Source organism: Hippoglossus stenolepis, chromosome 18 (assembly GCF_022539355.2).
Source record: "Hippoglossus stenolepis isolate QCI-W04-F060 chromosome 18, HSTE1.2, whole genome shotgun sequence".
Taxonomy (NCBI): domain Eukaryota; kingdom Metazoa; phylum Chordata; class Actinopteri; order Pleuronectiformes; family Pleuronectidae; genus Hippoglossus; species Hippoglossus stenolepis.
Window position 1 is genome coordinate 20,637,315 of NC_061500.1, and position 12,573 is coordinate 20,649,887.

A 12,573-nucleotide genomic window follows, 5' to 3' on the forward strand; every position below is an offset into this window, starting at 1 on the left:
AAATGTTTGGTGTGCAGCATGTAATTCAGTACCTGACCAGCAGAGGCATGTGTATCCTTTGACTCCCTCTAGACATGTGGCACCATGCTGGCAGGGATCAGAGGCACACTCAAGGATGTCCACTTCACAGTGGTCACCATGGAATCCTGTATCACTGCAGTCACATTCATAGCTGTAACAAACAAGTGGGTTTTTATCAAAATCAGTCATCAAAATTCAAACAATGCATGTACAAAAATATCAATGGTGACGAAGTTCCCCTCAGCCTAAAAATGTATTTCATGTGAATCAGGTGGCCACCACCATCGCTCAGTGGAGAGGGTAGAAGGGGCCTTGAAGTTCTCACATTCTCTTTCTCTCTAATATTTTTGAAATCCTACCTGCAGCCTTAATGGAGCACATATGGGTAGTATAATATGCCCATAAACAAGAGACTAAATACAAGAGTTGAAAAACTATGTACGAGAGACAAGTGTGCAGAGTTGCAGTAGTTGTTTGCATTTACAAGAAAATGTAATGAGGTAGGTAGGAATAGGACATACAGTACATAATATATGAATATGAGATGCTTAGGTTTGTGAGAGTTCACCTTTTGACAGAGGTGAGGAGTTATACAATGTTATTGCTGTAGGCAGGATAGAATTTCTGTATCTGTCCTTGCGGCAGCGGAGCTGAACCAGTCTGTTGGAGAAAGTGCTCTATTGTCTGTCCACTAGGTAGTGGAGAGGGTACTCGTGATTGTCAATGATGGATAGCAGTTTGTCCAGTGCCCTCCTCTCCACCACCACATCAAAAGAGTCTGGTTTGCAGTAAGTTAGACATACTTGTGAGTATCACAAGCAATAAGACTGACTACAATAACATGGTAAATTTTATATTTCAGCTTCTGAAACTAAGAGTCTCTACACTAGAGGAACTCTTCGCAGAAGACCTCAGAAGACCCTGTCCTCTGGTGGTAGGATAAGAAGGACACTTTACCTCTTCTCTCAAAGCTCTCCACCACCCACTTCTGTGTTCAGGCTTCCTTTACACATTTTCAACTGGGGTGTTGATTTATTATAACTCCTCTGTGCATTGTCCAATCAGTATCAAAATTCTGTCACATGTTCACAGTCCTTCCCTGATCAGATCCCTATGTCAATATTGACCCATCATCACAGCGCCACCTAATAGCGACAGGAAGTGACATGTTTTACACTTTGAAGCACTGCTCCTGGCTGGTTTACAATATATAGCTCAAATGAGCTCAGACAAGTCATAAGACCATGGTCAGAATTGTGACATTTCAGAATCAGAATTCTTTTAATTGCCAAGTATATTTACACATACAGGAAATTGCCTTGGTATGGTTGGTGCATTGGACATAAAAACAACAATCGGACATAAAACAAAAATATATACAGTAAGAACAATAAGTTATGGGCACGTGCGGTGCTAAGGTGCAGTGATTGGTTTCGGGATAGTGCCAATAATATATAAATTATGTGCAGGGGGGGCCAGAGTCAGTGTGATGCAGGGGGCTTGTTTGTGAGCCCCACTGCCATGGGGAAAAAACTGTTCAGATGGCGTGAGGTTTTGATGGCCCGGAACCTTTTTCCGGATGGGAGTCTCTGAAATAGGTGGTGACCGGGATGGGAAGGATCAGCAATGATCTTGCCTGCTCTCTTACTGGTCCTGGGGTGGAGCAGGTCTAGGAGAGCCGGCAGGTCGCAGCCGATGACCTTCTCAGCTGACCGAATGATCCGCTGCAGTCTGCCCTTGTCCTTGGCAGTGGAGGCAGCGAACCAGACGGTAATTGATGAGGTGAGGATGGACTCAATGATGGCCGTGTAGAACTCGACCATCACTTTCTGCGGCATGTTGAATTTCTTCAGTTGCCGCAGGAAGAAGATCCTCTGCTGGGCCTTCTTGATGGTGGAGGTGATGTTCTCCGCCCACCTCAGGTCCTGTGCAATTATAGTCTCCAGGAATCTGAAAGACTCCACTGGAGGTGCAGTTGTTGGTGTAGAGGGAGAAGAGTAGAGGGGAGAGCACACAACCTTGTGGGGCTCCAGTGCTGATGGTCCGGTCGTTTGATACTGTCGTTTGGCCTCCTTATTCTCCTTGCCAAACGAGTATTTAGCCAGTCTGAACCTATCCTTGTCCCCACTCTTGAAGGCCACCTCTTTCTCCAAACAAAGCTGTTTGAGTTTTGCTGTGAACCAGGGCTTGTCGTTGTTGTAACTCACCCTGGTGCGTGTTGGAATACATCTGTCCTCACAGAAGCTGATGTATGACGTCACAGCCTCTGTATATTCGTCCAGGCTGTTGGAAGCAGTTCTAAAAATGTCCCAGTCTGTGTTGTCCAGGCAGTCACGCAGCTCCTCCACAGCTTCTCTGCTGCTCCAGTTCTTAGATCTCAGCACAGCAGGTTTAGAAAGTTTGAGTTTCTGTCTGTAAGCCGGGATCAGATGAATAAGAGCGTGGTCGGATAGACCCAGAGCAGCGCGGGAAACTGCATGATAAGCCCTGCTGATGGTACTGTAGCAGTGGTCCAGAGTATTCTCCCCCCTGGTCGGGCATTTGACTAACTGTTTGTATTTGGGGAGTTCGTGAGATAAGTTGCCCTTATTAAAGTCCCCAATGACAATAACAGGGGAATACGTGTTCTCTCTCCTTCTCTCCACTCCTAGTATCTGATCAGCGAGTTGACATTGAGCCTCGCGCACATCAGCTTGCGGTGGGATGTAAACTCCTGCCAGGATAAAAGAAGTGAATTCGTGGGGAGAGTAAAGCGGTCTGCAGGTGATGAAAAAAGATTCCAGGTCAGGAGAACAGGATTGTAAAATCCTTTCCTCAAACTGTGTAAACATTGGGGTGCGGCGAAGGTTGATATTTCGCCAACGGAAAGAAAGTCATTATAACCCATTTGCATTGTCCAATCAGCACCAAAATACTGTGACATGATCAGAGTCCCAGCCTGAACAGCTCCATACGTCAATATTAACTCAGGGTCATAACACCACCTACTGATTTGGCATGAAACAGGATTTTTTTTTTACTCCACTGTACATTGTCCAATCAGCGCAAAAACTTCTGTCACCTGATCAGAGTCCCGGCATGAACAGCTCCATATGTCAATATTGACTCAGGGTCATAGCGCCACCTGCTGATTCACTGTTAAACAGGACGTTTTTGTAACTCCACTGAGAATTTTCCAATCAGCACTACAATTCTGTCAGATGATCAGAGCCCCTGCCTAGACAAATCTATTAGTCTGTATGTAGTTATAGTGATGGTGCCAACTATTGACAACAGGAAGTAAGCCTCGTTTTACAACTTTAATCGATTTACATTATATTTATATATGTGTGATCTGCACTTGATGTGACGTGGAAACCCTAACCCTTAATGCGTAGTGGGCGTGGTCCAGTGCCACATGAACGACGCAGGAAGTTAAGGGTTTATTCTTCCGGCGGTGCACAAAACGCACGCAACACACATCCTTTTTTGGCCCGGTCCACGACCGCCCTCCCAGGCGACCGCATCAGGTCCCGCTCAGTGCTGCTTTGTGGAGCCCTAGTTAGGTCCTGAACACGACAGTGCAAGGACCTATTGGTTTTGCTAGAATTCTTCTTCTGACGAAAGAAATGCCTTTTTGGGGCCTTAACATACTCGAAAAATAACCAAATTTTGTGGGCGCATCAGATTTGGTTAAAAGTATAATGTTTTATACTTTGACATTCTACGCCTAGCTTTTTCATTTGATTCATTTCAAAATAGGTCAGGGAAGCCTTGACACATTGGTGAAGTGATATTTTGAAAATTATGCCTCTACGTTGGATGATGATGGCGTGCACTTCGATGGAACGCCAACAAACAGGAAGGGGTTTGAAACAACACTGCACCTGCACATCAGGTCCGGGGGACTGGTACCGGCTGGGTGGGGCTGAGAGACGAGTGCAAACCCATATGACTCATACGGGGAGGAAGTACGAAACGAGATGTTTCGAAAACATATTTCTTAGAATGGACTGAGTGAAAAGGTCCGCGGAGTGACTGTTTTCATACTTTATGGGTCCATACTGACCCCCTTCAAGTAATTACGGATAGTAAAACCCCAGAAAATCTATTTTAAACAATATGGGCCCTTTAAAGTGTTACAAGATACAAGGGATGGGGTGGGGCTTGCAGGTTTGCGTGTGTATGTTGGGGGGCCTGGGGGGCGCCAATCTGAAATCTCGCCTAGGGCTCCAACATTGCCAGGGCGGGTCCTGTGTTTATCCTTCCTGCGGTGTGCAAAACGCATGCAACGCAGAGCCGTTTCGGGCGGTCCCCGAGCACCCTCCCCAGTGGCCGCAACAGGTCTTGATTTCGCAAGTGCTCGGTCCCGCACAGTGCTGCTCGCAGCCCTAGTTTGTGTTTGAAATTGTGCTTTGTTACAGTTTTACAGTAAAAGGTTCTTCATTAAACAAACAAGAAAATTTACGCCTTGGAAGACTTCACACTGTTAGCTAACTGTCAAGCTTTAAAGATGAGCAACTCATTGCAAGGACAGTATAGTATCAGTATCGTTGAAATCCTAACAATACCCATCTCTAATTAAAAGAAAGTGTTTATCCTTTCAAAAGAAGATACTGTGTAGGTGTTGATAATGCTGTATGGTTTAGTATATCTAGGATGGCTCCACTTAATCTCCCAGATGACCCCGACCTCATCTCTCTGGCCGTTAAGTTCAACAAGAGACTGGCTCACAGGAGGTCACCCTGCGTCTTCAGGAGTTTCCACCTGTACACAGAATGTATGCACAGGCTCCCGTTGGTGTCTCCCCGGCAACTGGGTAGTCCCCAGCACCAAGGAGGAGCTGATGCAGCTGAGACAAACCAGAGGAGCGTCAGCGACGGATGAGAGAGGGGCGATGCATCTGCTACGGTCAGATTGGTCACTTCCAAGGTCAGGGCCCTGTAAAAGGCCGTGCTCACTTGTAGAATGGAGGGTGTTGGTGAGCCAAACAGTTGTGGACCTCCTGACTCACACCATGATCACCATTCCTACCCACAATCTCAAACTCTTTGTGTTCATTAATTCTGCTGCTGACTTTAATTTCATTGGCAGGGGTCTCGCGACTTAAACAAACTTGGATGACACCACTGTAGCAGTATGGAGGCATTTTATGTTTTTTTTAGTGGCCACCATTTACTTCAGTTGTATTGGATTTGGTTGCAACGCTGTTTACCCCTGAAACTCCAAAAGTGTTTCATGGAATCAAACACTTCACCCAGCCCTCCATAGGCATGAGTGCATTTTCATTTTTGGGTGAACTATCTCTTTAACAACTTCATGATTTTGTACCTTGGCGATCTATCGATTTTTTTCTTAAATCTGAGCAGAAGTACAATGAGCATATCAACAAGGTCCTCCAAAGCAGACTCGGGCACCGGGTCGGGTACCCGCCGGGTACCTGCCGGGTAACCCGCAATAACTATGTGTAACGGGTACAAAATATTTTTATGTAAATTCATGGGTACAAGGGTAAAACTAATGCAGGCGGATAGCGGGTGAGAACAAAAATATGTGGTTGCTGTTATTTTTTAAATTGATATCGGTGCTGAAAAGTCTTATAAGCCACTGGAAAAATGTTTTATTGTGAAAGCCTGTGACACAGCTTGACCCACACACATAGACTTTATTTTGACGTCACTGATGCAACAGTGGTGTGGGCTTGCTGCTAGCTAGTAGATCAGAATGATGACATAAAGACAAAAATTGTCAGTGGTGAATATCAAATGTGGACAACACATCGTCGAGAGCCAAGTCGGACGTTTGGGACAAATTTGGTATCATCAAAGACCACGGGCCCGAGCGTACCACAAACGGAGAAGAGACCCCGTCCCCTATCAACAGGTGAGGACTTAGCTGACGTGGAGGACTCTAGCGATGAAAGTTTGCTGCCGCCGGATGAGGTGGCATCCTACATGGAATTCAAAACACCCAAGGAGGATCCTTTCAATGTTTTGTGTTGGTGGAAGGAGCACTCTACAATGTTTCCTAACCTGGCAGTGCTCGCATCGAATGTGCTCACCATCCCGGCTTCGAGCGCAGCCAGCGAAAGAGACTTTTTGTGATTCAAGAACGTAGAACCCAGCTTAAACCAGGGACTGTTAACGATATTCTATTTCTGCACAGCAACCTCATTCTCAAGAGTAATGACACGTCAGCATGAGAATAGTGAAGAGCAGCAAAGTTGTTTATTGATTCTGCCACATTAGCTGCTGTTAATTATAATCTGAAATTCTTGTTTCTACATTTTTAAATGTCGCAAGTAAAAATAAAGCGCTTTGAAGTGAGTGACTGTTTAGCCTCTGTGTTTAATCACAGGTGAGTCGCGGATCTAATACTGATGAGTCTGGGCGGGTCCGGATTTGAGTTATAGGCAACTACCGGTAACGGGTCGGTTCTGGTACTGAGTTGTGCAGGTGCGGATGGGTGCGGGTTTGCAAAACTGGACCTATGCAGGACTGTGCTCCAAAGACTTCAGGATAATAATATTGTTAAATCTGAAAAGTTTTGTGGCCCTAAAGTTTCCTTGCTAGGATTGAATGTGGCAGAGGGCAGCATGCAGAATGAGCCTGAAAATATCAGGGCAGCATCTGAGTGGCCTACTCCAAGCTCACATAAACCTTTGCAGAAATTCTTGGGCTTCATAAATTTCTAGAGACACTTAAGAAATTATAGCACCATTTCTTGCTCTCATTTCTCAAGGGACCTGTTTCAGCTGGACCAGCACTGCTTATGTGGAGTTCAGGGATATTAAACAATGTTACTGCTCTGCTCCGCTCCTCACCTTTTTTGACTCCAAACTCCAGTTTGTTGTCAAGGTCGACGTTTCTGATGTGGTTCTGTGGGCAGTTCTCTCGCAACGCACCTCCAAGGATAGTAAGCTTTACCTATGGGAATTATTTTCCAGGAAGCTTTCCTCGGCTGAGAGGAAGTATGATGTTGAGAACTGTGAGCTCCTGGCAATCAAGATGGCTTTGAAGGAGTGGCGACATTGGCTGGTAGGCAGGGAGCAGCCGTATCTGGTCTGGACTAACCATAAGAACCTGGAATACATACGTACTGCCAAAAGACTCAAGTGGGCACTGTTTTAGACCCATTTTAACTTCTACCTCTCATATTGCCCAGGCTCCAGGAATGTTAATATGCCCAGAATAAGTTCTTATGGTGCCCTTCAGCCAGCCTCCTGCATCCAATGCCCGTAACCCTGGCGTTGGTCCAATGTCTCTGTGGATTTACTCACCAGACTAGATAAAATGTATCCCTCTGCCAAAGCTGCCAAGTACAGGTCACTTATTTTACATCAACTTTTATAAACTATTGATTCCAACAAAGATTTTACCAATCTGTTTGCTATGGTTGTTCCAGGAAGAGACATTTTCTTGAATGTATCACACCAAACATCTTCTATGGTGTGTCACCAGATTGCTTTGGAATGAGCCCATACTCGTGGGTTAGAGGAAAAGTCATGTCTGTTAATAGTTGACCAATATAAAAGAACATCCATGGTGTAAAAGGACATACTAATTACTGCTTAATTTTTATCCAGCTCAGATTTGTGTCTCGATTGTTAAAACAGTTTTGACATTTTAAAAGATAGATGGTAAATATAATATATGGGGTTAGGGTCTTATTTCTTATGTTCACACTTTCTTAATACCGATCCTTGGTCTCTTTTTGTTCCATGTCTAAGTCTTTGAATAGTATATCATATTCCCTGAACAAGTGTGGGGGTATTCCTACAGGCAACATCATGGAAAAAAAATCTAATGGTGAAGAAATGACCATTTCAATACGTTGATTTTTCCCAATAAAAATTAAAAAAATTCTCATTTGTCTGAATAAAATTTTGTCTTCAGGAGGAGAAGTTCAATATTTTGAAGCATTTAGTTATGTTACTTTTGTCCTTTTTCACGTTTTATTTTGAAACACATCTGGCTTTGTTTCAGGTCACTTTACTTCTAATGCTCATGTGTTTCCCACTCACATGATTACGTCCACCTGCCCTAATTTGTCACACCTGCATTTCATTGTCTACCCTCTTTTTTAGTATTTAGTCTCTGTGTTTTCCTCCTGTTTCTGCCAGTACAGCAGGTGACCTTGAGTACAGCATTCCAGCATTTAGTTTGCCGTGGAAGATTTGAAAAAAAACACTTTGTTCCGAAAGTCAATGTGATCGCGGAACGCTAGAGAGCACAGAGACCTGACAAGACTATTAATCAGTTTCTTGCTTGAACTAGCTGCACTGTGAATTTGGCGTCATGGGGGTGCAAATGCTTTGGGATAAACTGATAGAGCGTGTTGCCACCACGCGCATACGAGACAGACTCTTGTTAGAACCGGCTAAAGCTACTACACTGGCTTTAAAGATCGAGGCTGGACTACGGAATCCTGATGTTCTCTCTGATGCTACTACTGTTGTTTCTGCATCGGTGAGAGCCATAGACAAGCAGCAGAGGAGGAACAAGCCATACTGCTCCTGTGGTGTCATCCAAGTGTCCACAAGCCCCGACATTGATATTCAACTCAAAACAAGGTCATTTACACTGTGTTTTAAAGCCTAAATATCTGCTGATATCTTCCAACAAGGTGCATTCAGGGACCATCAGAAATGTTAACATCTGCTAGCTTAGCCACTTCTGGTGGACTTTTAGCTGTAAAACACAATAGGAATTACCTCGTTTCAAGTCAAATATGAATGTCGGGGCTTGCAGATACTTGGATGACACCACAGGAGCAGTATGGAGGCACGTTATGTTTTTTTCTGTTGTTGTGTTACGTCTGAAGATAAGCCCCTAATATCTTCCGTTGTATTGGATACAGCTGCTAACTGGCTGCTACACTGTTTACCCCTGAAACTCCAGCAGTGTTTTGTGGACTCAAACACTAGATAATGAGTGAATTATCATTTTTGGGTGAAGTATTCTTTTAAGGGTGACACAGTGGTTACTACCAGCCCCACCGACCCTACCTCCTGTCTCTTTCCACGCAACCCTCCGTGAGGAGAAGTGCGGCTGTCCAGCTCCTTTTCTCGACTCCTCTTTCAACTCAACTCAACTCTCCGAGAGGAGCCCACCTCTCTGTCTACTCAACTTCAATGGAGGAGAGGTGCAGCTTTCCACTCACCGAGCGAGGGAAACCTCCTCCAAATCCAAGCTCTACCAACCCTCAAGCAGGCCTGACTGGAGCAGACTGCTAATTCTCCAAAAGGCAGCGATGCGAGGTCCTGCCTAACAACTCAGCACAAGAGCTGCATCGCACAGCAGAACCACAACCAGCAAGACGACTTCACTGGACTTCGAACAGCACAGCGACCTTTTTTTCACTTTCCATGGACGGGTAACACAACTGGGCTTAATAATTATACTAGGCTAAGCAAAGACTGTTTATTCGATTCCGTGTGATATTTATAAGTTTGATTTGTGTTGCTGTGATATTTTGGTTACAAGTTATTTGAAAGTTAATGTTAGTTATGCTCTTCAGTCTTTCCTTGCATGCATCTAGTAACTTTCTCTAATTTGGGACCAACACACACACCCGCATATCTCTTCACCCATCTCTCTGACCCCCGCCACATGTCGTAAACATACTAGGGGGGGGTGGTTTATATGTATACACACACGCATACTCACATACACATATTTATATAATAAGTACATCTTTAGTAATTTGTGTTTTTATACTTTATTATCTTCATAATAAATGATTTTCTTTCACAAATGTTGTATTAATGAATGTTGCATAAGTGTGAATTTTGCCAACCTCTACACTGTCAAGAACTCTATATCCTTCAACTTAGCTAACTATCTATATGGTAATTTTGGTTATAGTTATTAATTTAATTGTTAATCAGAGTTCCAAATTTGTAGTTAGTTCTTTCATGAGACTTAATCAATAAATTGGCTATCTTTTCCCTTCCTTTGAAGGGTGGTGCCCCGAGGTAACTGTAATCAATTAAAGTTATTATTTGATATTAATATTTTTAATATTAATATTCAATATTTTATTTTGATAACCAAATTTATTGAATGCCGAAAGGCACACCATTTAATGTTATCACATTTAATGCATTATTGCATAACAGCAATGTGTACCTACAGTACCAGGCACTATACTACAGGCTGCATCAGAGACTCAGGTGCTGGAGATTGGATGTGCAAAATGCTTTATGCACAAAATACAACTTAAACCAGATGCTGTGCCAGTCCAACAGAAACTGAGGGGGTTTCCATTCTCTGTGATGTAGGCTGTGACTGATGAGCCCAAAGACCTACGAGAAAAAGGCATCATAGAATGCATTGATGCATCCCCATGGTTCTCCCCCATTGTTGTGACTCAGACAAAGGATAGAGGAAAGACTTGCATGTGTGTCGACCTCAGGGAGCCAAACAAGTAAATTGTCATTTACTGTCATCCTTTTCCACACATGGACGAGCTGTTCACTAACTTGCGAGGGGCTACTGTCTTTTCTACCATCGACCTTGCCATTTGTTCCATTTGGAACATTTGTTCCATTTGGCCTCGCTTCCATTTGGCAATTTGGCCTCGCTTCAGCTCCATCAGCCTTTCAAAAAATTATGTCAACCATACTGGCAGGTCTACCAGGAGTACAGGCTTAGCTTGATGATGTGATATGCTATGGTGACAACAAGCAGTGTCATGATGCTAAGCCAAACTGAAAAAGTAAAAGTGTACTTCACCTTGTCCAAGATCGGGTTAGTGAAGTAGCCGATGCACCTGCCCCACATGACACATCCCCCCTACATTCCTTTCTGGGACTTGCATTATGGTACAGTATGTTCATTCCAAACTTTGCCACTGTTGTTGAACCGCTATGTGCAATACTCAAAGAATCTACTGACCTGAAGTTTGCTGAGATTAAGAGACTGATAGCTGAGAGCCCTGCTTTAGCGCTGTATGACCCTGAGTTACCTACTTATGTGACTACTGATGCCTCTGACTATGGACTAGGGGCTGTACTTAGTCCAAGTACAGGCTTATCTGCATGAAGCAGCACATCTGCATGTTGGAAATTTCATTGGCTATACGTTTCGCCAGTAATCAGAACAATCGGTTGCAATCGGCAAGTCTCCTTGGCTATTGTAGGCTGTGGACAGGACATGCCCGCTCCTATTTGGTCAAGTGAGCTGTCAATCCAAAGTTCAGAGTGCAGCCTCCATTTTGATATCAAGATATCGGCTATGTTTACATGCTAACGGGAGTTACGAGGGAAAATACATCAAAGGTTACACATAGCTGCCGGCTAGTTTGAAATGATGCAACAGCAGTCTGTGGGTATTTATTGATGTAATAATGTGTTTTGGACTAAACGTGTTACTGGATTGGATCGTCTGGACCTTTGGCAATGTATCAAGACCGTTTTTGTTGGAATGTTATCGATCTGTGGATTACGATGAGGCTTCTTAGGTAAGTGACCTCGATTTTGTTATTGTTTTTTTTTTGTTGGTGGTCTGACAGAGGCGTTGATTGTACCTGCTGTGGTGATCGTATCTTGAAATGGTTTGCATCAATCGAATCACAAGAATCTTAGCTTTCCAAAGATATGTCGCATCAGTACCTAGCTCTACGAAGCCGTCGGATCGTTAAGTGGTTAATGTAGACAGAGGGCGCTGTAAGCAAGTGGTGTTACGTGCAAGGTAGCCCGTCTCTCCGGCTAGTACTTTACTTTTTTACGAGTGCAATATACCACATACTGGCAGTATTTTGGCAATATGATTATTTAGGAGCTAGCTTATAATTTGATTATAACAATTGTAAAGTATATGGTGTCTCGATGCATTATCTTTTATTTTGCTTGAATACTTTGAACATTGATACACCTATCCATTTATTTTCAACTTGTTCTTTCCTCATACATGTTGTAAATATTATTTTGTTGTGGTGCTCTGCTAAACTCGGCACCTATTGCACCTCTCTCCATCCTGGGAGGTGGATCCCTCACGTGCGGCTCCATCTGTGGTTTCTACATTGTCTTTCTTTGTTTAAAGGTTTTTATTGGTAGTTTTTTCTTAGTCTTGCAGAGGGTTAAGGGCACAGGATTGTGCACCTTGTTAGGCCCTATGAAGCAAATTGCGATTAGTGAAAGTGAGCAATACAAATATATTTTGACTGATTGAATGATTATACATAACATTTAGAAATAATTATATAATCTGTGACCAGAATATAGGTTAAATTCTATTGGTTATGAATCCCTGCATGATGCCTTTATTGGGGGGAGGCTATCAATTACGTTCTTAACTTCTTTTGAAGTCTTTAATGTGTGTCCGTAATACTTCCGATCTCTTTTTACACTTCTCCATGTCTTTTTCTGTCTGTGCATATACATTCTCCCATGTCAGATATGCATTGTTCTACTTCTACCAGCCTTGTTTTTATTTTTCCACTCTGAGCTCTTTCATTTTCTGCTTAATTGTGACCACATCCATCGCCACAAACTGCAGAGTAGCACTTATTATCTGTATCCCTTAAACACACTCTTGTCATCATCAAGTGTATGTTTCTAAATTTATGTTA

General features: G+C 43.4%; 1 protein-coding gene across 1 annotated transcript in view; it reads right to left on the reverse strand.

Annotated features, from left to right (window-relative positions):
- Nucleotides 1-12,573, reverse strand: part of crb2a (crumbs cell polarity complex component 2a) — a 73,324-nt gene that overhangs the window by 32,986 nt on the left and 27,765 nt on the right. The window contains exon 4 of the mRNA XM_035141841.2: nt 33-172. Within this exon, the coding sequence (XP_034997732.1) occupies nt 33-172 (140 nt within the window). The remainder of the gene's footprint in view (nt 1-32; nt 173-12,573) is intronic.